At 28.6% G+C, this 24,159-nt stretch overlaps 1 protein-coding gene across 1 annotated transcript in view; it reads left to right on the plus strand.

Annotated features, from left to right (window-relative positions):
* The window catches only part of LOC129958181 (WD and tetratricopeptide repeats protein 1-like), a 50,283-nt gene that overhangs the window by 15,926 nt on the left and 10,198 nt on the right, over positions 1-24,159 (plus strand). Inside the window, exons 5-14 of the mRNA XM_056070447.1 lie at positions 8,166-8,277; positions 11,514-11,701; positions 12,225-12,426; positions 13,992-14,106; positions 16,883-17,089; positions 18,077-18,191; positions 19,537-19,710; positions 21,143-21,281; positions 21,385-21,475; positions 23,536-23,761. Coding sequence (XP_055926422.1) covers positions 8,166-8,277; positions 11,514-11,701; positions 12,225-12,426; positions 13,992-14,106; positions 16,883-17,089; positions 18,077-18,191; positions 19,537-19,710; positions 21,143-21,281; positions 21,385-21,475; positions 23,536-23,761 — 1,569 coding nt within the window. The remainder of the gene's footprint in view (positions 1-8,165; positions 8,278-11,513; positions 11,702-12,224; positions 12,427-13,991; positions 14,107-16,882; positions 17,090-18,076; positions 18,192-19,536; positions 19,711-21,142; positions 21,282-21,384; positions 21,476-23,535; positions 23,762-24,159) is intronic.

Here is a 24,159-nt window from a genome sequence, read left to right on the forward strand (position 1 = left end):
TTCGTTTATAGCTCCATGCCTGCATTACTATTGTAAACAGCAAAAGCATTAGCAAGTCCTTCATGACTTGTTTTATGCATTCTTAAATACTAGCCGTCTTTGGCGACTAGCTTATTCGCCTAGATTATTGACTTTTTGGGGCAGTGAAGCAGTTAATATGAAGTGTATTTTTAAAAAGGATTCAAGATGCTATTTGATACGATTGAAAGACTAAATTTAATTGAATAATTAATTAAATTTGTGAATTAAATTTATAAATTAAATTAATGAATTAAATTTATAAATTAAATTAATGAATTAAATTTATAAATTAAATTAATGAATTAAATTTATAAATTAAATTTATAAATTAAATTAATGAATTAAATTTATAAATTAAATTAAATTTATTAACGTATTAAATTAATTAAATTTTATTGAATTCAAAGAAAATATTAAAAACAAAGCAGAACATTGTACGGAAATAGAATTAATGCCATGAAATTTTTTTTTTGAATTTTAACATGCGAAAGTCATTCTGTGAGATTATCATTTTGGAAGATATAAAGGTCTGTTTCTATAATAAAGTCATAGCGATTATCCAGCTGGCGACGGGTAAGCCTATTTCGCACTCGATTGAACTTTGCTCGACTTCTATTTCTATAATCTTTATTTCTTTTACATCTTCTTCCCTCTGACTAAATGGAGTGGACGGCAAACCCGCAAATGAAAATGTAACTACATTAGTAAAGCGAAGTGTTGAATTAAGTACAGCTGTGAATACAGAAACATTCACTGATGACTGTTTCTGTATCTACATGAGAATTAGTCATCAGATTGTGTGACGCTTTGTTTAGATTTGATTTTTACCGTTCAACAAGATAAGACCGATAAGTAACGTTGCCGATTTTTGTGCCACGTGGCCGATTCAGAAACAGTCACTGATGACTTTTTCTGTATTTACATCAGAAATAGTCGCCAGATTGTGTGACGCTTTTAGATTTGATTGTTACCATTCAACAAGATAAGACCGATAAGTAACGTTGCCGATTTTTGTGGCACGTGGCCCTATTTTGGGCCACGTTTGTTAGGGTTTTATGGTATATGTACATGCTTCCAGACCTTAGCTCCTTTAGTTAGCTCTTGAAGTTCAGACTTACTAATGTTAATGGAAGCTGTTGTTTGCATACGGATTGTAAAACCTTCCACGCTTTTGCGCATGCGTTAAGGATGGGTTTAATTCGCCAAAATAGGGGTGAGAGGAAGGATGAAAGGATGTTTACATTTAACAATAAAATAAACTGTTATTTCCCGCGGACTGAATTAAAATAAAATACGACACTGACATACACGTGAAAACAAAATTTAAAGAATGAAAAGCAAGGTCAAAGAATGACGGAGAATTTCGGAAATGCGCTCATCCTTCCGCGTCTCACCCCTTAGTGAGATAAAATCGTTGAAAAGTGGTAGTCTCAGGATACTGAAACGAACAATAATTGATTGATTATAATAATTTTTTCTTGCGTTAAGTTGTTACTTAACGCTTATAAATATTGTCTTTTTTCAGATTCTAATATTTTAGAATTTTAATTAATTATTGAACTTAAATCTTTAAAAAATTATTGAATAGAAATACTTAAAAGTTTTGATATCGATCGAAAAAGGAGCCGCTGAAGTGCCGCAGAGCGTAATTTCAAAAATTTCTATTCGATAATTTCGGAGATAAACACCGAAATTATAATGCGTGGCAATACTGCGATTTTCACACTTTTCTAGATCTTATCGCAGTTTTACATGTATTAATTGAGAGGAAAATATCGTTTAAATCTTAATTAATTTCCTAATTTTTGTCTTAATTTAACCCGTATTAACTTCATTCTAAAATGTTCTCTTATTTCCTTATCCAATTCCACTTTTTATTTAATTATTTTTAACACGCGCTCTAGAAAACTGTAAATTCAGCAGGTTCTCTGAGCGAAGGGATAACAGTCCTTAATGCTTTCAACATTGTTTTAAAGATGCCTAAATTTCCTATCTTAAATCGCCACGAGTCAAGGAAATCTCTCAAAATCTCATTGTAAAAAACATTGAAGGAAAAATTTCGCTCTCTTCTGCTCTTGTGTCGTGATGTAGCCTGACGTATTGCTAACCGCTTTTTTTTTTTTTTCTGTATAAATTATGCCTCCCGTAATGGAATAAAGCTAATCTTCTCGGCCACGCATCTGCTAAAATATGTTACATATAATATATCTAATATATAAAAATGAATTTTTATTTATTCGTATTTTATGCACTGCCATACCGTTCATCCGAGTGTGATAAAACTTTGCCAGCGTATTGCTTGCAGTTGCGCGAAGGTTATAGGCACAGTACAATTATATACAATTATATAAAAGGGAATTTTTGTTAGTTTGTCCTTTCTATCATTCCTAATTAAACACGATAGCTATTTCGATATTTCCAAAATTATTTCTTCTGCGGCAGCAACATTGCTGGGTACCAACTAGTATATATAAGAACAACTGATTTTTAATAGAGACTAGTTATGCATATCAAGTATTTGTATAGTAAACAAAAAGCTTATAAGACAACTGATTCAGATTTTTCGAGACTTTCCTAAAACCTCAATATTTCATTTTGTACACAATTCCTTAATTAATTTTGTACACAGCAGCTGGTTTCCTTTACAATTCTTTAAAGTAAAATTTGTTTTTTATCAGTAAGTTTCTGCTTAATGCGGCAGGTATTTTTGTCATAAAAAAAACGGATTTTTTTTTGTTTTATAATTGATGCTTATAAAGCAAATGCACATTACAATAAACCGAAAGATTTTTTTTTTTCATATTTCTATGCTGCGGATGAGTGAATTGTTGAGTAATATAACGAAGAAGTAAATTAATAAAATTAGAGAATACATTTTTGAGAGCTTATAATTAGTGAAAATCCACTGTTTTTCATTAATTTTTGAATTTTTTCTTTATCATTAATTATGAGGTTCTTAACTTATTAAGAGGAATAAAATGTATTTTATCAAATGCAGTCTATTATTTCCAGTTGCACATTCCCTACAAAATGCAAAAAATAAATGAAATTATTTCAGTATGCTATTTTTAGCTCCTAATAATCACCATAATTTTCGGGTAATTCATCAACAACATGAGTTGTCGATGAATTACAATAGTTCTATGTATATGCAGAGCAAAAAGTTATTTAGATCTAAAAAATATCTTCTTTATTTTCTCTGCGTATAACACAGTGCAAAATTAACTAAGCTTCAAAACTAGATTTTTATTTGTTGGCAAAGATACCGGAAATAACAAAAATTGAGAGATCTTTAAAAAAAAAACCCCACTTCAGCTGTTAAAACAACTTTATGTGTTATTTTTTCATTTTATTTATTTTGCGTGGTATTTTGCTCATTCTTTCTCATGAGATGATATTTAGAAATCTGAATTAAGGGAGGATTCAGGCATTGTAGACAATGGCGTCGTTTCTAGACTTATTCATAGACTTATTTCATTCACACTTTTCAAGATTCTTTTGATCAGCGCTACTCTTTGGACTTTGAGCATCTGCGCACAAATATGGAGTGAAAATTCGCCTAAATTAAAAAAAAGAAAGAACAGAAAAAAATAATCTTTTTGGAGAATATGATTTCTCAAATCAGAAAAATCAGGATATCAGTAAATGAATTAACTTTCTAGTTAGAGGAAATTCTATATTTAATTTACTTTACGAGCTAATACGAATTCTTGTTAAAAGTTTAAAATATTTCATCAGTATTTATAGTCGGAATATCCTAAATGATTATGACATGAAGATTCTGCCTATTTTCCTTTTTGCTATTGACTTATTGACCTTTAAAATATGCCTCATACGCAGTTTTCTGTTATTCAGTATATATACATATAATATAATATAAAACATTGTATTTGCTGACTGAGTGTATGATTTTAAGTAAGTTTAAAAAAAAAAGTTAAGATTTGTTTTAGTAACTTTGCCTTGAGCTTTGTGAAGTATCTTCTGGTTTTAATATTTAACAGTAATGACTTGGATAATTTCCATGTAGGGTGTTTTTTTTTTTTTTTTTTTTTTTTTTTTTTTTTCATTCTAGTGCTATTTTAGTATTTTGTTTGCGATTGCTAAAGATGTGAAAAGTTCCAGAAACTCGGGTCATCGTTTTTCAGTGCATTTTATCAATGTAACGTGAAATGAAATATTGAGATATTAGGTAGATTCCTATAAGAAAGACTTCGGAAAAGTTTCTTTAGTTCTTCACCGATTATGGTTCCTAGAACCCAAAACCACTCTTCGTTCAAAAGTTATATATATATATGCATGCGTATAACGCTTTGCCCATGGAGGGCACGCAACACAATATTTTGGGCACGCCACCGATCAAAACGGTTTGCATTTTAGTTCAAAATAACAAAATTAACTATAAAGTATTAAGAACAAACGCGAATGTTCCCATTCCATTTAAAAACAACAACAACATATATTTATACGGCTGTTAAAAATTCGCTTTCTGAGAAAGAAATTGATTTGAAAAGAATTGTTTCAGTAACTGATGGTGCTCCAATATGGTGAGAAAAAAAATGTTTTCATTAGTTTATTTCAAACAGACGTAGGACATTCGATTCTTGAACTCCACTGCATTATTCACCAACGAGCCTTGTGTTCTTAGAGTGGTTTAACATCTTTTGATAATATAATGGCCACAATATAATGATATATAATGGTTCTCTTATATCGTAATTAGATATTTTATATCATAATATATAAGAATCTCTTATATAATGATATATAATCATCTATTGATAATATAATGGATTATGGTTAGTTACAAAAATAGTCAACCTCATATCGTTGTGGGCTTGAAATAAGAGAAATTAATAATAATAGAATAGGTTTAAAGTAAGCGAAAAGACTTTAATTGAGGCTTTGTGCATGAAGTCAACTCAGTGTTTAAGGGCGTACTAATGTAATGTTCGCTGGGTGAGCCGCGGGAACGTACTTTAAAGATTTGTTGACTGCTTGGAAGAAATCAGACTGTTTCTGCAAAATGAGGAGGAAATTGAACAATACTCACAGTTGTTGGATGTTATGTGGCTCTCAAAATGGATGTTTTTACAGACATATGCCAACATTTCAATGAATTGAAAGTAAAGTTCAAGGCACAAATAAAATAATTATCGTCATGATGGATCTCATTCGAGCATTTTGACATTGGACTGCATATTTTCAGGAACGATATTATTACAAGAAACTACAAGTACTTCCTAAATTTGAAAAATATGCATAAATATTAAAGATTTAGATGTACATGAGAAACCAGACGAAGAAAAAGTTATTGAAGAATTTATTTCCGAAATTGATTCTTCAATCAAGGAATTTTCAGCGAGATTTTCTTAGTTCAAAGAATTATCGGAAACGCTCGAGTTTATTATGAACCCTGATGTGACTTCATTTGATAAATTGAATTAGTTCCAATTCGATTAGTTGGAAATTAAAGAATTTGAAATGCAACGGATTGATTTCCAGTCTAGTTCAATATAGATTAAAAAAATTATTGAAACAAGGAAAAGGAATTGATTGAAACAAAAAGATTAACAAGCAATATAAATAAAAATACCAGTAATTTCCATTCCAAAATACCAGTCCATTTTGGAAACATGGAATTCGATTTCAGACACATTTAACTGTTTTGAAAAGCTGGCTCATGCTATTTTAACCATATTTTCATCTACCTATGCCTGCGAGTGATTATTGTCAGAGATGAGAAACATTAAAGACTATCTTAGAAACCGATTGGCAGATGACTGCAATTCAGCATGCATTCTGCTAAAAGTAATATCTTACAATCCTAATATATTTGTCATCTAATCTGAAACCACAGACGCACACTAACGTTACTTTAATTTGAATGACTCGTATAACTAAAACCTTTACTTCTATAGAGTGCAAAATGTATTTTTTCGTAGTGAATAAAGAGTTTTGAGTTGTTATTATTTAATTTTATTATTATCCCAATAATCGTGAGTCAAAATTATTTGACGGCACGCTATACCTCATGTAACATTTCTTTAGAAAAAAAAATGGTATGTTGATCCAGAAAGGTTCGCTACCCCTGAACTTGAGTAATTTTGTTTGGATTTTAACTGGCTTGGAATAAGTTGTTAGAAAAGTAAAAATCGCGGACTACTTCGTAAATGGCCCATCTAGCTCAAAGGGAGTGGAAATGTTGGGGTGGGGGTTGAAGTTTTCTTTTCGCTATAACTTTCTTAATATTGAAAAGATAATATTAAGATAGAAAAATAAATCCAATTAGCCAAACTAACATCTCATTAAGACGAACAGCTTTTGTATTTAAAGTATTTTGATAACTGCAATATCTTAGAAGTTAGGGGCTGAAAAGTGATTTTCAAGCCCTAATTTTGATTTATGGCAATCAAAATTAGGGCTTGAACAATTTACGTTGAATAGTTTTCTCACATGAGCAATTTACGTTGCCAGATAGTACTCTACACGTAAAGGAATATCTTTTTGCTGTCCAGCTTGCCGAGAGGATTTTTTTTAAAAATTACTTTCTATATCTTTGCTAACAATTGATAATCTAATTTTGGGGCCTAGTTTTGCAGTTTGTTACCATTAACAAAGAAAATAAATAAAATTGATATTCTTTTAGCCCTGAATATATTTTTGCTATGCTTATATATGGAATTACTGTAATTCATCGACAAGTTGATGCATGAAAATTATGGTGTTGATTTCAAAATTAAAAATTGCACGTTAAAGCAATTTCATGTATTTTTTGTTTACTTTGCAGGGAATGTGCAAACGGAGGCTAAGACCAATTTTGCTAAAATAAATTTAATTATTCTTAAATAGTTAGAGTATTTAACCGCTAGTGCTAGAGTATAATAAACAGATAGTCTTGAATTTTAAAATTTGAGAAATTAATGAAAAACAGTCGATTGCTGCCGTTTTTTACGTCTTTAAAGCTGCGTGCTTGAGCAAAAGACAATTGTCAGTTTTATTAATTTTTTCCCTTGTTATGTTTGTCATTAATTCGCAATTTTCGCGATATAGCGCAGTATTTTATTGAAAAATAAAATACAACAATAAAAATAGCAAAAAAAAAAAAAAAAAACCATTGTGAATTTTATTCAAAAGAAATAATGCCTTTTCCAAGCCCAAAATAGCTGCAAAATATAATCCTTGAGTTGGTTACGGTTACGTTTGGTGATCAAATGAGTCAAGCCCTTCAGTCAACTGCAGGACTGAAAAGCCCATTTTCAAATTATTTTTATTGCTTTACGCAAAACAATTTCAAACTATAGGTCGAGCGCAAAAAATCCAGATTGTATTTGATTTCTTTGCTGAATGGAATAAATTCCCCAAATACTTATTCAGCTGCAAGGGTTCAGCTTGTTCAGCTATTCTCTATTGACGGATGAAAATAAAAAGAAGGTTCAGCTTTATTTGTAAACAAAATGGCCTGGAAAGACATTCACGTGCCATATGCAAGGCTTGTATTGTAATGATTACATTAAAGAAAAGTTGCATTACTGGCTTTGCTTTGTAGAAAGGCTTTATATACTATATATATATAATGTAATGATATTTCTAAATCTAAATTAAATCCTGATTAATTTCCTAATTTTTAATTTAACCCATATTAACTTCATGCTAAAATGTTTTCTTATTTCCTGATCCAATTCCACTTTTTTTATTTAATTAATGTTACAACAGCTCTGTAAAACTGCTTTAATCAGCGCTTTCACACGCTCCGAGTGAAGGGATAAAAATCTGCCAAAGCTAAGCGAATTCTTTTAAAAAATGTCTATTTCCTCCTTGCCTAAATAGACACGTGTAAGGAAATCCCTATCAGAATCTCATAGTATATAATCGCCGGGGGTTAATATTTCGGTCTCTTGCACTCTTGGGCTCTTGTATCGCTTGTGAACAGACATTAGTTCGTCGTCGCTTCTTGTACATCAATTATGCATCCCGGGATGGAATAAAGCGAAAGTTTAAAATTAAAAAAATGTCTTCTCTCTTCGGTCATGAGATTGCTTAAAAAAATGTGTGTTTTGAAAATATGCAAGCTAAAGGTTGAACTACTTTTAGATGCAATTAATTGGCTTTTTTGATTTACAAAAGATGTTTTATTATTCTTTTAGTCTGCTGGCCAGTGGATCTGATGACCTCCAAATTCTTTTATGGGATCCATTCCTGCATAAAAAGCTACACAGCATACCAAGTGGTCATCATGGGAATTTGTTTTCTGTAAAAGTAAGTAATGTTATCTTTCTTATGTAAATCGTTTGCCTTAAAATTCGGTACTTGTATTTATTGAAATTGCAAAAATATAGGAATCCGAACCCTTTATATCTTGATGACTCTTGGTAATACCACTTTAATCGAATGCTTAAATTTTCGTGATATGATCGCATTTCCTGACGGTACTTAGTAGGGCTACCTGCTCTCGGAACTACACTCTGCAAGGCAAGTGTAGTTCCGAGAGCAGGAAGTAGATGACAAATAAAAATAGAAATTAAATTATATTAATTAAATTATTTTAATGTATTTTTCTGTTCGCAAAACTTATAAAATGCATTTTATAAGTTGTTGATAAATTAATACAGGATATAAATTGAATATTGTTGCTGTCGTGTCCATGGAAATGCAAAAAGTGAGGAAAGATAGTCTCGGATACTGTCAAAGATTCGGAAGGCCACTGCCGTCAGCTTTGGTGCTTCAGAATTGTCAAAGATCTCCCAAAATGGATCCATCAGCAGTAACCAGCCAAGCTTTAAGATATCTGCGCCAATAGATGGGCACTCGAACTAGTGTCTCGGTGTGAACTCAGTTTCCGGGTAGTTCTTGCAGTAAATATAGGTTCTTGTTCCATCATCTAGGAAGAATCTTCATTCCCTTATAATGATTTGTTCTTATTCTAGCCAGTGTAGTTGTTAAATTTCAAAGTTTGTGAGGCACTCGAAGATGTGTCTCGGTGTGAACTCTGTTTCCGGGTAGTTCTTGCAGTAAATATAGGTTCTTGTCCCATCATCTAGGAAGAATCTTTATTCCTTTATAATGATTTGTTCTTAATATAGCCAGTGTAGTTGTTAAATTTCTAGGGAAATCAAAGTCTGTGATTAAAGGCTTCCTATAGGGCTGATTTATAATCTACATCTGACCACAGCGTTTGCAAGTGTGATGGTGGAATTAGGTTGGACAAGAATTCGTGCCTCTTTGGCCAAAGTATCCGCACACTCATTACCCTCGTTGTTTACATGTGCGGGTATCCATTGCAGCGCACACACTAGATTTCCTTTAACAATGCAGTTGATCGAGTAAGTCATTTATAGTAGAGGTGATGTTTGTGTCTTCGTTTCCGATGGCCTCTAAGGCCGATTTAGAGTCTAAGAAAACAACCAATCGCCCAGCAAGATCCATAGCTTGAGTATTAGTCAGGTAAAAAGTTAGAGCTTCTTTGATAGCTAAATATTTTCTGGTGAAGTGTGAGGTCACCAAATTTGTGTTAATTTTAAGATTGACTTTTTCACCACGTGAAGAATGAAGAGAATGCGTGTTCCACCTCTGTTGAGAGATCTATCTGAAGAACTGCCGATGAAAGCAACTGCCAGGTTCTTCTGGGAGAGCTTTTCTATGATTTCAAGCCCCTTTTGTCAGAATAATGGGGTCCTGTTTTTTAGAGCAGGGTTGAAGCAACTTCATATTAATCTTAGTGTTCGCCGGCGATGTTCTTGGAAAGAGAGGTCCCAGAAGAAAATTTAGGGGTGAATGCTCCAGTTGAATATCTCTATCCAGCTGAAGAGTTGATATAAAGGAGTGAGTTTCTTTTATAAACTGCAATGAAATGTTTTTGTAACTCACCTAAAACGCGTATTCATCTGTTTGGTGCAGTAGCGGTGTCATGGCGGTTTAAGGCTACAGAGAAAAAGTGACTGTGTAGCACAGTTGCCTTAGCATATTGGAGACAATTTTTGCACATTTGTCCAATTAAGGCAGAGGAAGTGTTTGTAGATTGAAGATGTGTGTTTAATATTTTAAATAATTATAAAAAAATAAATAATTATAATTTATAATAAAAAATAAAAAAAAAAACAGTGAATTAATTTTTATTCATAAAGTAATATTAAAATTTAGTTACTTTAAAAATAACAATTTTAATAAATAAAAATGTAATTTTTGTATACCTTGCTAAAAATGCTTGTTCTTAATTGTACTATAAAATATCAAAATTAGCAACGCAGTCACTGGGTGCACAAGTTAAGGACGGATTTAACTAACGAAAACAGTTCAAAAATAATATTTCCTTTAAAATTTTTTTTTTAGTTTTTGAATTAACCACAATTCAACTTATAGGCAATATTTTAATTTTATGTTAGTAAGAAATAGGGATAAACAAAAATAATTCTAGTTACAATATTATTAAAAAATATTAATAAATAATGCATCAATCATTAATCAGTATTAAGTAATTTTTGATTCGATTTTTGTAAGAAATTTCAATAAATAAAGTATTGATAATTATTACTAAGTTTTTTTGTCCTATTTAAAAAATTTCAATATTTATTTATTGAAATCGAATTTATAATTCGAATAAAGAAACACTGTAGAACTTTGTATGTAGTATAATATTTGTATAATTTGATTACAATAATTGTACAATAAAACTACAAAATAAACAATGCAACTCGCATCTAATTTGATAGCGTTTTATAAATAATAAATTTTTATTACCTTTTTGATTGAATATTTTGTATATGACATTGAATAAATTAAAAGTTAAAAAACATTTACTAAAAGAATTCAAAAGGTATAGATGCATTTAAGTAATTGAAACAATAAGAAAATTAAGTGATCTGAGAATTTTTTTAAAAAAATTGGCAAGGAAATTAAATTGTCTAAACAAGCCAAGTGTCACTGTATTTCCAAATTTCTTTTTTTAATATAGCTTTCAAATTATTTTAGTAATTTATTCAAATTTAAGAAATGATTGATATGGGGAATCACTAAACAGTTATACACTGATTCAGTCAGTTTTCTTTAAAAATTCTTTGCAAACCAGTGGCATGAAAGGGACCTCACAATTTTTGTGTCTTTGTCACAGGTGTAGGGCAGGTTAATATTACGAAGTACTGCCCTGCTCTTCATGGCAATTTGCAGTATTTTTAACCATTGTTAACAGGAAGTGTGATTCACTGAAACTGGACTGCCTACCTGTATGAGCTGTACTTCAGTATATGGCTGTCATTAACATTATAGTGTTATAAACCACTCATAGAACAGATGCAGAAAATAGTTTTGCAATATTTATTCTGATAGTCCATATTCATTTACATTTTATTAATGCTGCAAAGAGGTAGCACTATTAGTGTGAACTAAAATGTTGTGATATACTGATTGAGAATTTGGCCAAATATAATTTTTATATTTGAAAAATATTTCCAATTTTAGTCTAAACCTCTTCCCCCCCTTTTTTTTCTCTTTCTTTCTAGTTTCTTCCACACTCAAGTGATACTACCATTGTTAGTGGTGCTGCAGATTTCAGAATCAGAGTTCATGATGTTATTTCTAAAGAGACAACTATGTCTTGCAGTTGTCATGGTGGCAGAGTTAAACGTCTTGCTATTGCTCCTAATGCACCATCTATGTTTTGGAGTGCAGCTGAGGATGGAATTGTAATGTAATTATCATTATACTTTTATTTTAACATGGTTCATGTAAGATTATATTTCTTTTTACATAAAAAAAACTTGTTTTAGATTTTATACAATAATAATATTAGTCATAGTGTGTTGATATTCATATTTATCTACACTAACTATGCATTATTTTATTAATGTAATATGGAAAATGTTAGAGATATCAGATTGTGCTTAATTGATGAAATTTATTTTCCATTCTTTTAATGTGTTTTGTTGTGATCTATTAGAATTTATTTTCATATGGTCAGTATTTCATGACTGATACATTAAATGCCACCTTTATCTGTATTTAAGTTGTCAGAATATTGAATTTAAGTTTTTCATAAATGTTTTATTTATTAAATGAGCTAATTTCCTGCTTATAAAATAAAGACCCCAAAATTTAAGAATATCTTACAGATAAAGTGCAATAGAAATGAACATGTTTATATGTTCAGGATATTTAAAAAAAAATTTATTGCTTCCCTCGTATTCTGTTTGCTGATTACAAATATTTTACAGGCAATATGACCTCAGGGTACCTCATCAGTGTTCGAATATATGCAACAATGTTCTCATTAATTTAGTGTATCATCTGGGCAGAAATGCTGAAGCTAAGTGCATTGCAATAAATCCATTGCGGCCTGAACTTTTAGCTGTTGGTGCTAATGATCCATATGTCAGATTATATGACCGTAGAATGATAAAACCTACTATGGCAAAAGTATGTAATTTCTATTTTTGAATGAACTTTTTTACAAGATACTTTTCTCTAAGTTGCTTTAGTTGTTATTATAATAAAATGAAAGAATTCAATGAAAAAAAATTTAATTTCATTATTAGTAAAATCTCATGATATAGAAAAATTCATTGCTTAAAATTGTTTATTGCATAAAAACCATATGTGTTATTAAAGCTAAATTTCTAAAATAAATAATAACTTTTTATTGGACGGTTTATGTGATAAAAAGAAAAAAAAATTAGCAAGACAGTTGAGCAAAAAATTTTTAATGTTAAATTTCATTCGGTGAGGGATGGTCATGGAAGCATGGCAAGGAATCGGTCGTGATGTAATCGAAATAGAATTGGTTCTGAACTTGTATGAAGAATATTCTTACTCTATTCTGAACCTTAAAAAAAGTATAAACTAGCAAATTGTGAAAATTGTGAACTTGTGTGAAAAGATTTGAATCTGTTATCTGCTTCTCAGTTTAAAACTACACAAATGTTTTAAAGTTGTAACTTTTGTCATTACTGTGACTCATTTATTTTAAGCTTTACTGAAGCATATATGTGACATTAAAGTGGAAAATAATAATAATAATAAAAAAGCTGCAGATACAGAGTCTGCGGAATTTTGCGCATTTGCTACAAATTTAGCAAATCACTAATTCGGCATTTTTAAAAGTTGGGAAATGAAAAAGAACATCTGTAATTTGTATTGATAAAATTGTGAGATTGGTAATTCTTTAGATTCTTTGTGAGAATGCAGAGAAAAATTAATATGGAAAATTTTCTCTGAAGTTATAACTGTCTGTTTGAATTATTTTTACTTTAAAAGCAAGAAAAAATTGCTTTGCAGTTATTTGTAAGTTTATATTTCGAATTTTCTGTAAAATTTTCTCTCATTGCATCATTTTATGTACTAAGCTTTTGCCTTCTGTAGGAAATCTGCATGAAGTTTCTTTATCTTCTGTTTTCTGTTAAGAAATGTAGAAAATCTAATTGTGATTTAAGAAAAGTATTAAATGATTTGTATGCAACTCTGATTGTACAGTTCAATTTTGAACAGTAAATGTTAAATACCATTTGTCTTTCTAATGAATATTGCTTTTTTTTTTGCTTTGCAATTAATAATGTAAATGCTCTATTATATCTGTCATCTAATATTTAAATTATTGATTTAGCATTCCTAATAAAAATAAAGGAGTTTTTCATTTAACAGGGGAATACATTTTTTTCAAAGCTGAGCCCATTTTAACTGTTTAAACATTTATCAGATTGTTCCTTTTCTGTTAAGATTGCTAATTTTAATAATCTTTTTTTTCTAATAAAGTAATGATAACTATATTCAATATTAGAAATAAAGTACAAAATTTTAAATGATTCAAACCAATGTCTTTTTCTAACTGGTATTGAACTGGATTAATTTCTATTTTTCAAAATCGTGCTAGCTTTTTAAAAAGAAAAACGAAATTTAATTTGATATATTTAATTACATTTTATGCTGTTTAAATGAAGTATGCAGTTTTTTAACTTCTGACATTTATGAAGTTATATTTTTTTTAGTATCCTAGAGAACAGTCTTCCGGTACTCCATGGGAAAATTTATCTTATTTAAATGATCCTGTAGAACCAGGAGATGATAATTTACCACCAGGCTGTGTTTCATATTTCGTAGCCGGTAATATTTTTAATGATATTCATTAGTTAAGAAATAATCTGTGTGAAATATGTTTTTTTTTGTTTCAGTAACATGGCGTTTTTTAAATTTTAAATCTATTTTAGTGTTGAATTATTATTAATTGTTTATATTAAATAGCTATTAATCGCGATTAACGCGATTAATTCTGTTATTTTTGTATAATTATAATTTTATGGATCAAATTTGAAATAACTAACTAAATATGCTGTCTTAAGAATTAAATATACACAAAATTTACTATCATATCATTAATGCACTTAATTTTTGAAAGGATCAGATGCATTTCTTATTAGATGAACTGTCTGTAAATGCATATTTAAAAATTTAGTTTAATTCATTGAGGTCGCAGTATTCAATATCAGCTATCGATTCTAATCATAAAATCGAGACTCATTAAAATACCACAAAATCTGTGATTTTAATACTTTATGGTTTTGGGTGTTGGTGAATCAAGAAACTGAAATTTGTGTGGAATTACTTGCTTGCTATAGTTCTGATAAGTTCAATCAAGTATTCCAAGTTCAATCAAGTTCAATCCAAGAGGTTGTTTAGGGAATTGGATTGTGAAGTATATGTTCATTGTCTGACTACAGTTTAGAATTATGAGATCTCTCTCCCAATAGGCTTAATATAACTAACTTACAAAGTACTACAATACTCAACCTTGTATTTATTGTACTACCTTTTTTACCTACATTTATATACCTATATACTTACCTGCCGACGAATTTTATTTGTACTGCCTTTGCAAATAAATTTATTTGCCCCTTCTTTTTAATGTTTGAATTTCTTTTCTATAATTCATCTTAAATAATAAACTTGATTAAAAAATTTATAATTGAATAAATCCTTTCATTTTTGTGTATAACCATGGAATGTTCAAAATAAGATTAAGATGCTCTTTTTTTTTTTTTTTTCCTTTCGATTCTTGAATTTGAGAGGTAAAGAAAGGTTAATGAAATTAGATGTTCTTCACTTTTTTTGAAGATCATCAAAAGTTTAAGTTAAGGAAAGTTTTTCCTTTTTGAAATATGAAATTTTTCTCAAGATTTTAACTTTTGGTTAAATTCATTTAATGAATCTGCTATGGATGCATTGATTTGGTTTTTTTTTTATCACTTGAAACAGAAAAAGAATTAACTTTTTGAAGAAGGTTTGCAAGGAAAGTACTGCTTTACAAAATCACGCATTTGATTTATTTATTGGAGTTGGAATTATCATTTAAATGCAATTTCCCCTTCGATTTGTATGATTGACTAAAAATATTGTTTTATTTATGATAAAAGCATTTTTATGTAAAATAAGAAATTGATGAGGAAAAATACTTCCAAAAGTAGTATATTTGCGGTTCATTTTTCAAAAATAAATACTGAAGCTCGTATAAAATATATAGAATTAATTCTATATATTTTATGTGAGGTTATTAAAAGGACAGTGAAATATATTTTTGGCTGCTTTGTCAAAAATGGCATTTTTGAAGGCACTTGATAAAAAACTAGTTTAACTGCTTGTAGGAAATATGAGACTATTTGGTTGCATTCTGATATTAATTTATTTGTTATATCTCATCCAAATGGTAAACGGGCTATAAGAATTTCTCTGAATCTTGTGAAATAAAATTTTAAAAATTTGTTTAACTAAAAATACTTTTTTGTTTAATGATAAATTTTTCAAGTTTCTAAAAAAGTATCTTTAAATTAGCATTTTATTACTAAATCAAGCTATAGCTAATTACTCGTTTTAAATACTTTATTTCTGTTTGCAAGTTCATTATTTGATAATAGTAAAAATAAAGGATAAATTATTTTATGTATTTTTCCATATTTTCTTTGTAGAATTTTATACAAAATATTGCATGCAGTAAAATATCAAGTAATGTCTATTAATTTACATGAAGTAATACATTATATAATATTCAAAAACTACTTCTGATATTTATGCTTACCTTTTGAAGTTTTAAAAATAAGTAATTCTTAAAACTTTGGCTCAATAATATTATTTTATTGAGAAAATATTTAAAAGTATTATTTTAAAAATGTGTTATTTTCAAAGTACTATTTTAAAATGATTAGGGAAATTTGATTTTTATGTTTTGAGAATGTGCTTCTATTTATTGGTATGGAATGTATAATTTTCAATGATTGATTTGTGGCATATGTGATACTGAATGGGTTGAAAAAGGTGAAAATAATTTAAATTAAGATTTTTAATTTTTGTATATCTATAATAATGAAAAGTTAAATGCTATTAATTTTTTTATTAATAAATGTGTATCATCAAATTGGCATAAGAATAAATAAAATTAGGTTCTTTCAGTAAAAAATCTTAGATTTTTTTTTTAAAGTGATCTCTTGTTTTTCGGTATCTGTTTCCTTGAAGAAATATAATTTTAAATTTGACTTTTAATTATCTATTATACATTATATCATTTTCTTGATAATTAATTTTTATTTATCAACAAACACAACAATTAATTTTCATGGATAGTTAAGGTTTCATTGTGATAGTGGTGTTATATATGATCTTAGTTTCGTGGCAAATAGATGGGGTTAGTTTCAAGAAAGGTTTAGGTTTAATTAGTCCTTATTGTCTATATTTTGTTTTGCCCTTTATTAAATGAAATCTCTTTTGTTAAACAGCCATAACCTTTTTATTTATTGAAGCAATATAATTTTGATAATGTGCATAATGATTTCATGTATAATTTCCCCTACAAATGGTGGAATTTTACCAATAAATTTGAATTTTATTTTAGGGCACTTACCATTAAAGCAAGATGATTTTAAAAAACGATACCGAACATTAACATCTACGTATGTCGCATTTAGCCCTGATGGAAATGAATTATTAGCTAATTTAGGTGGAGAGCAAATATATTTGTTTAATATTCTTAAAAAACGAAAACAACTTTCATTTGATATGATGGATTTTTCTAAACCCAGAGACTCTTCATCTAGTTCGAGTAAGTATTATATCCTTTTCTTTTTATTGCTGCTTGATGTAAATCAACAGCGGCCTATCAGTTAAAAAACGAGCAGTGTTTGAAAACATATTTCGCAGGAGAATGCAATTTAAAATATAAATATAAAAAAACAGGTCTTTCTTTAAATAGCCCAAATGTTGCTTTTTTAAATTTCAGTTTATCGGAATTATATTTTAAAAATTATTAATGTATCTTTTTTCGATGCGAAAATTTTTGATTTATAATTCCAATGTGGAGTACTATCTAAATTTATATTTGACAGAAAGAATTAAAACATACTAATTAATGGATGGATAAAAAAAATCAACTGTTGTGTCACATTAAAATAATTTATCTTATAAAAGAAATGTTTTTTTATTTAAATTGTATTTTTTTCTTAAAATTTTTTTGTATTTTTATCTATCCTCTTTCTGTCGATATGTATGTTTTCAACCCTTAGTAATTTGTAATAATTCTCTAGGAAATTCGATCTATTTTAATTAATTATCCTGTGCAGGATTATTAAGTTAGATTATTTGTGTTATTCCACTTTCTTTTCAGCAATCCTAAGGAATGGAAATTAAAGTCTAACACCCAAGCTTTCTGGTCAAATATTCAGTAAAATCTGTTGTCTAATGGTGTTAAGAATTCTTCAATATTAATCTTGTTCTTATCACAAAGTTTTTATGAACTTTAAATTTATTTCCTTTTAAATACCGCATTGTGAAAAATTTTTTTTTATTCCTTTTCTTTTTACATTTTAAAGTATTCTTCAGAGGCTGTATAATTCAGCCAGAACTGGAAAAAAAAATTAGTTTTTATAAATTTTGTATTGGCATTTTATGGAAAGCATTTTTGAAGAGTTTTTTTTATTGTGTTAGGATTTTAAATATGCTGTGTATTTTTTATTTTTTTTTGATATTTATACAATGTATTAAAAACAATAATCGATACGTATTGAATTCATAAATAATTGATCTCCATTAGGTGACTCCATTTCATCTAAAAAAAGTTCAACGAATGGGATTCATTCCAATGGAATTAATGTGTCCTGTATGTATCATGAAGTTCCTTCTTATGCAACTGCTCCTGTTCATAAATGGTAATTTGTTAGATACTATACATTTATTTTATTGAAGCAATATTTTTTATAATGTTATTTTAGTTTAGTTTAGTTTTTATAATGTTATTTTGTTATTCAGTTATTATTAGTGTGGATTTTTGCAATAATTGTCATCTGATTTTATAAATTACACAATATTTGAAAGTATTGAATAAATCTCTTGGTTTAGATTTACACTTTTATTGGAGAGTATGCGAGTAAGTTTTGGGGATATCTCTTCTGTTAGTGTTATAATGTAATTGATATTATTTTGATTTCTTGTTGTTCAGTTTCTGAGATGCTACCAGTTTTATGTTTTCATATCAGATGTAAAGATGGAGAATGTCAGAAAAAGCAACCCTGGATAGGGATTTATCCAAAATTTTCTTTATCTTAAAGTATTCATACTAGTTGAAATGTATCAGCATATTTTTTAAGCATTGTTTTCACGACTTAGTTTGCAGCATGAAAATATCAGATAATCTGACTTTAAAATATATAGGAAGTGTGTTTTTTCCATTAATCGTTATACTGTCTATTTTGTGATATTGAGAATCTTTTAATGATTTTTTTACGGAGTTTTCGTGATCAACTGAAATTTTATCTTTCGAGATTAATAGAAAAATTTAATTAAAAGTTATTATATTTAAAATTTTTGAGAGATGAATAATTTTGAAAAGCTAAAAATTGTTTGAAATTTTTTAAGTATATGTAGAATAAAAGCAGTAGGTCAAAATATCTATGAAATATTATTTCCAATGAAGCCTTATTGATAAGCTATAGGGTCGAAGAAGAAACGATCTTAATTTTAGCATGAGGATAAAGTTAAAACTCCTTTCTTTCCTTTGTTCATTTAAGCATCTTATTTGTCTTCAAATATTATAAGGCTTTGTTTTCCCCTGAAATATGAATAACGTTTTATTAATATCCATATTTTATTCTGTTTTAAATCTGTTATGGTTGTTGTAATACAATTGATTTCTTAATAATTTAAATACAAATTTCAGAGTTAGTTTTTCTTAATAATATGTTGAATGTTAAAAGTGTCCACATTGCTTTGTATTATTATTCAAATTTTTGCACTTAATTCTACATAGTTAAAGAAATATACTGAGATACTTTTCATTTTTAAATTTGAAAATTACTTTGAGGTACTTTGTACTTTTAAATTTATAAGTAGATTTAAATCAGTTTGGTTCTCATTGGTTTACTGAATACTGTGGCAGACAGACAGAAAGAAAAAAAATAATGAATATGATTTTATTTTAAACATATCTTATTTCTAAAGTGTTAATTGTGTTGAATTGTGGCATTTAAACTTAATTTGAATTCCATATTTTTATAGGCCTTCACCATCTGCTGCTGCAAAATTCGAAAAATTGAAAAAGAGAGCAAATGAAGCTTTTGATAAACAAGAATATACTCTAGCTATTAGTTTATATAGTAAAGGGATTATTATGTTCCCTGATATTGCTTGTCTTTATGGTAATCGAGCAGCGGCGTATATTAAGAGAGGATGGTAAGTATTTAGAATTTTTTTTAGCTTAAAAAAATTTTCAGCATTTTTAACTTTCAAGATTATGGCAAGGAAAAAAACAAAAACAAAAACAATTTTGATTTCTATATTGAGCATTTGGCAAAAACTCTCCTACACTAAAATATATACAAAGAGAAATGATTCTCGTATTTAAAAACGACTTGGAGATTTAGAGTGAATATGACTCTAAACTTTTAGAAGAATGTAATATGATATGGAGGTTATAATATCAAATTTGTAAATCTGTTTCAAAAATATATTAAATTTGTCAACAAGAAAAATGCCTGGTACTAGTGAACATAACTCTTAAATGTTATTAGCTAGATGAAGGAAATTTGCCATGTGGTCTAACATCAAAATTATAGATCTATATGAAATTTTGGTGTTACTTGAACTACGACAAAGAAGTGCTGTTCTAAAATGTATATTAGATTTTCTTCAGTTTATCTTCACTGTGCTATAGAAACTAAACAAAATGCATCATATTGTGGAAGTTTACAAGAAAGAGGAGTATAGAACATTCCAGTTATTTACAATATGTAAGTAGATTTTATTTATTTTCGATGTTTACTGTTTGCTGAGGAAATTCATAATTTCTTCAATAATAAATTAAAATTTTGGCTTGCTGTTGCAATCTAAGAAAATGGTAATTTGGAATTTATTTTTCTGTTACTCTGTACTAACGCGTATCATGTCAAAAGACTGGAATACTATTGAAATTTTATATCTTCATTTTGTAAAATACAAATTCCCATTAGCCTTCAGCAGTAACCTTTCAATAAGTGAAGTAGCATTTCTTTACTCTCCGAGTAAATTAATGAATGGTGAAGAATGATCGGTTCACTCAAGCTGTACTTTATATTAGGTCCCTCCTTTACGAAAGCATTACATTTTTTCAAAAGTTCATTTTATTAGAAAGTAAATTTTGGAGGCTGCTTGATGCTAAAGCATTTATATGTATGCAGGAAAATTCTGATCCACCTACTCTTTGATATTTCAGGTCCTAATTAATATTTTGGAGAATTTATGTATACTTTACATGTAATATATTAATTAACAACGTCTAGTTTATGTGACTTTGATAATATTTAGTAATTGATAATAATCATTGATTTTATCAATTACTAAATATCATATTGATACTCATGATCATATTATATATTGGCCTTGTAAAAAATAATAACTGTATGAAGACATTTGTTGATTTCAAATATAATCTGATAAAAAAAAATCATGAAAATAAAATTCTAACATTTTTTTAAAATAGAGAACTACATCTTCATTTAAATTGTATTAAAGCGTATAATGTTATTTATCTTGCTTCCGTATATACCTCTTTTGTGAAACTTCAATATTTTTATAAATGTTACATTTTAGCAAATGCCTGCTAAGTTTTAGAATCAAAAATTTTCAGGGATGGTGATCATTATGCTGCAATTCGAGATTGTTACATAGCCATGAAATTAGATCCAGATTATCTGAAAGCACATTTCCGTCTTGCTCAATGTTTACATAAGTTACGATGGGTTAAAGAGGCGTTGGAATGTTTAACAGTATGTATAATTTGAGTTATTGCATTATTCAAAATTGTAACTATAATTATGTAGTTGTCTCCCATAGAAAGCTGTAAAGAATTATTAAAATCTTTCAATATAGGCTATCAGATTGAAATTTCCTGAATATGCAAAGACTAAAAGTTTTGAATCATTTGAGACTGATGTCAAAGTTGCTTGTTTTGCTGACATGGGTGAGTTTTGTTGTTTACTACTGTTATGATAGCGAATCTTCTTTATAGAAACCATCCTCTGATTTCAGCAAAGTCGGTCATAGTGAAGTGCTCTCATTTTCGGAAGATGAAATACATAATAAAACAATTCATAATTCATTATTTCTAATTCAGTGAATTTTCCGATTAAAAAATTTTTTTTTTTATGTTAAGAAAAAGTCTGCTTACCTTTAAATTTTTTGGAAATAAATTATTTTCTATTTTATTTTTTCATTGAAAAAGTAAGTTTCTGAACGATTCATCGGAACTTTTTGAGAAATGGAGAGTAATATTATCAATTTTTTTTCAAAGTATATTTAGTTGATGGTTTCCAGTCGTATCAGTAGCTTCTTTGCCATTTTCGAATCAATGCCCAAAAGGATAAACATTTATTTTTATATAAGTAAATGTAATAAGATTAATAGTTTGTGTATTTTTATATTTAACTCATAATTTTTTACTGAGGATGTAAAGTTATTTAACTTTAATAGAATTTAAACTTTTTAAAACAAAACTTTCTTAATAATTTATTAGTACATTCATGCATAAATAGAATAAAATTTATTATTGCTTAATGTCTGTATACTAATTTAAAGTATTTGATTGCTCTGTGATTTTGATGGTTCAATTTTTGAGGTCTTATTCAGCGGGTAAAGTCAGTTTTGCATTTGTTTATTCAGCTTTTTGTGCAAGACAAGGGGCATTTACCAAAACAAGACCTGTTCTTGAAATTTTCATTTTTAAAGTAAAAGTGTTGGGTCGTTCTGCGAAAATTTGGTGTTCTTGCGGTAGGTGATCTACCGCTCTTATTATTTCTTAGATGGCATTACTGAGTATAGCGAACATAATTTAGACTACTTTGCAAATTTCTTACATTTAATTTGCTTGCAAAGCTCTTAGTTCTTGCTCCTATACTAGCAATACCATTAGATATTTATTTTAATGTAAAGAAAACAAACAAATGTGAAGGAAATTGAAATCTATATCCGAATTTCTTTATATTTTAAAAAATAGCTCGTATTAACAATTCAAAAGTACAGTAGTGCTTTATAGGCAGTCTTCTACACAAAGAAAATTGAAACAAAAATTAACCAAACACTATCGCATCATAATATACAAACTGTGAACAAACACCTACGTAATTATACAAATTATAGGATTAGAAGAGAAACAGTATAAAATTTTATTGGCCAATTTTACCAATTGGTAAATTTTTTAAAAGGCAATTCATTAATACTCCTACATCTCAAAAATAGATTGCAAACTCTTTGAAGACAGAAGCAATTTTTTTTTTTTTCAATGGATACAAGATCTGCAAAATACTAAAATATTGATATTTTGAATGAAGGAACACAAACGTAATAATTAGTTTATATAGAGACTACCTCAAATATAATTTAGACTAATATCTAAATTAACTCTAAATATGAAAGAGTGCATTATCAACGATAAATAAATGTTTGTGTTATTATTTCGTTATTTTGTTTTCCTCTTTGGACAAATAACCCTCACACATTTGGCGGGGGTATCCAGCTTGGAATGTTTCCAGCATTCATTGAGTTTCTGATCAATACAAGGTTACAAATCCTTATGATAGAATTATAAAGGATTGAAATTTTTAATATTTGACTACATTTGACTGCAATCTGATCAAATTGGTCAGTCGGATCATTCCATAAATTCAAAATGCCGATCAATTGCTATTTCATTTCAGAATTAATTTCGTTTTTTAATTATTGATTTGAAAAGCAAATAAATCTATTATGAATAGGGAGCGTTTCATCCTCCCAGTTAACCGGCTATGACAAAATATTTCTATGCGAAAGGAGTTGAATATAAGTTAATTACCCATTTAACAAGTTAAAAATTGTGAAACATGTTCTAATATGTACTTGAGGTATGTGACAATACTAGATTGCAATTTAAAATGAATAGAAGTGAAAATTCTTATGATCTACGGCTAGTAGCATTTTTAAGAAAATAATACGGAACTGTAGTCTTCTGTTTAAAAAGTTTTTTTTTTTTTTTTTTTTCTTTTTTAGATATAGAACGAGTTGACACTGAAAGTGACGATGATTCCAGCATATCTGGTGCATCGGCAGCCAGTAATTCTGTGAACAAACGTCGTTCAAGTTCTGTTGCTAAAGCTTTACTTGCCATCTCCGATCAGGAGAAAGCTTGGAGAGCGTCTGCTTATGACTATGAAGCTAGATTTTGTGGCCATTGTAATACTACTACTGATATTAAAGAAGCTAATTTTTTTGGAAGGTATCTAATGTTTATAGCTTTATTTTATATGTTGGTAGTGAGTTCGATCGCTGAAATTAATGAATGAATGTAAATAATGGTGTAAAAATAGGATGGCAGGTCTGGAAAAATGCCAGGGGACCCTTATCCAAAATGTTTAAATTACACTGGCAGGAATTGGACGTCCGTTGGCTCGAAAGTTAGATGTTGAAGAAATGTAGATTTTTTTCTGAAATGAAAGCGTGAAATATTTAACTAATTGTAAATTAGAAATGATTTACAAAAAATAAAACAAGGAAGTATTTCAGTTTTTATTTTAATTTTTATCTCTTTTTAGTAAAAGACCCTTAGAATTCAACGCTATAAAATATTAGTAGCATTATGAATCTTCCATCTCTCTTGTTGAAGAACTTGTATAA

Source organism: Argiope bruennichi, chromosome X1 (assembly GCF_947563725.1).
Source record: "Argiope bruennichi chromosome X1, qqArgBrue1.1, whole genome shotgun sequence".
Classification (NCBI taxonomy): Eukaryota; Metazoa; Arthropoda; class Arachnida; order Araneae; family Araneidae; genus Argiope; species Argiope bruennichi.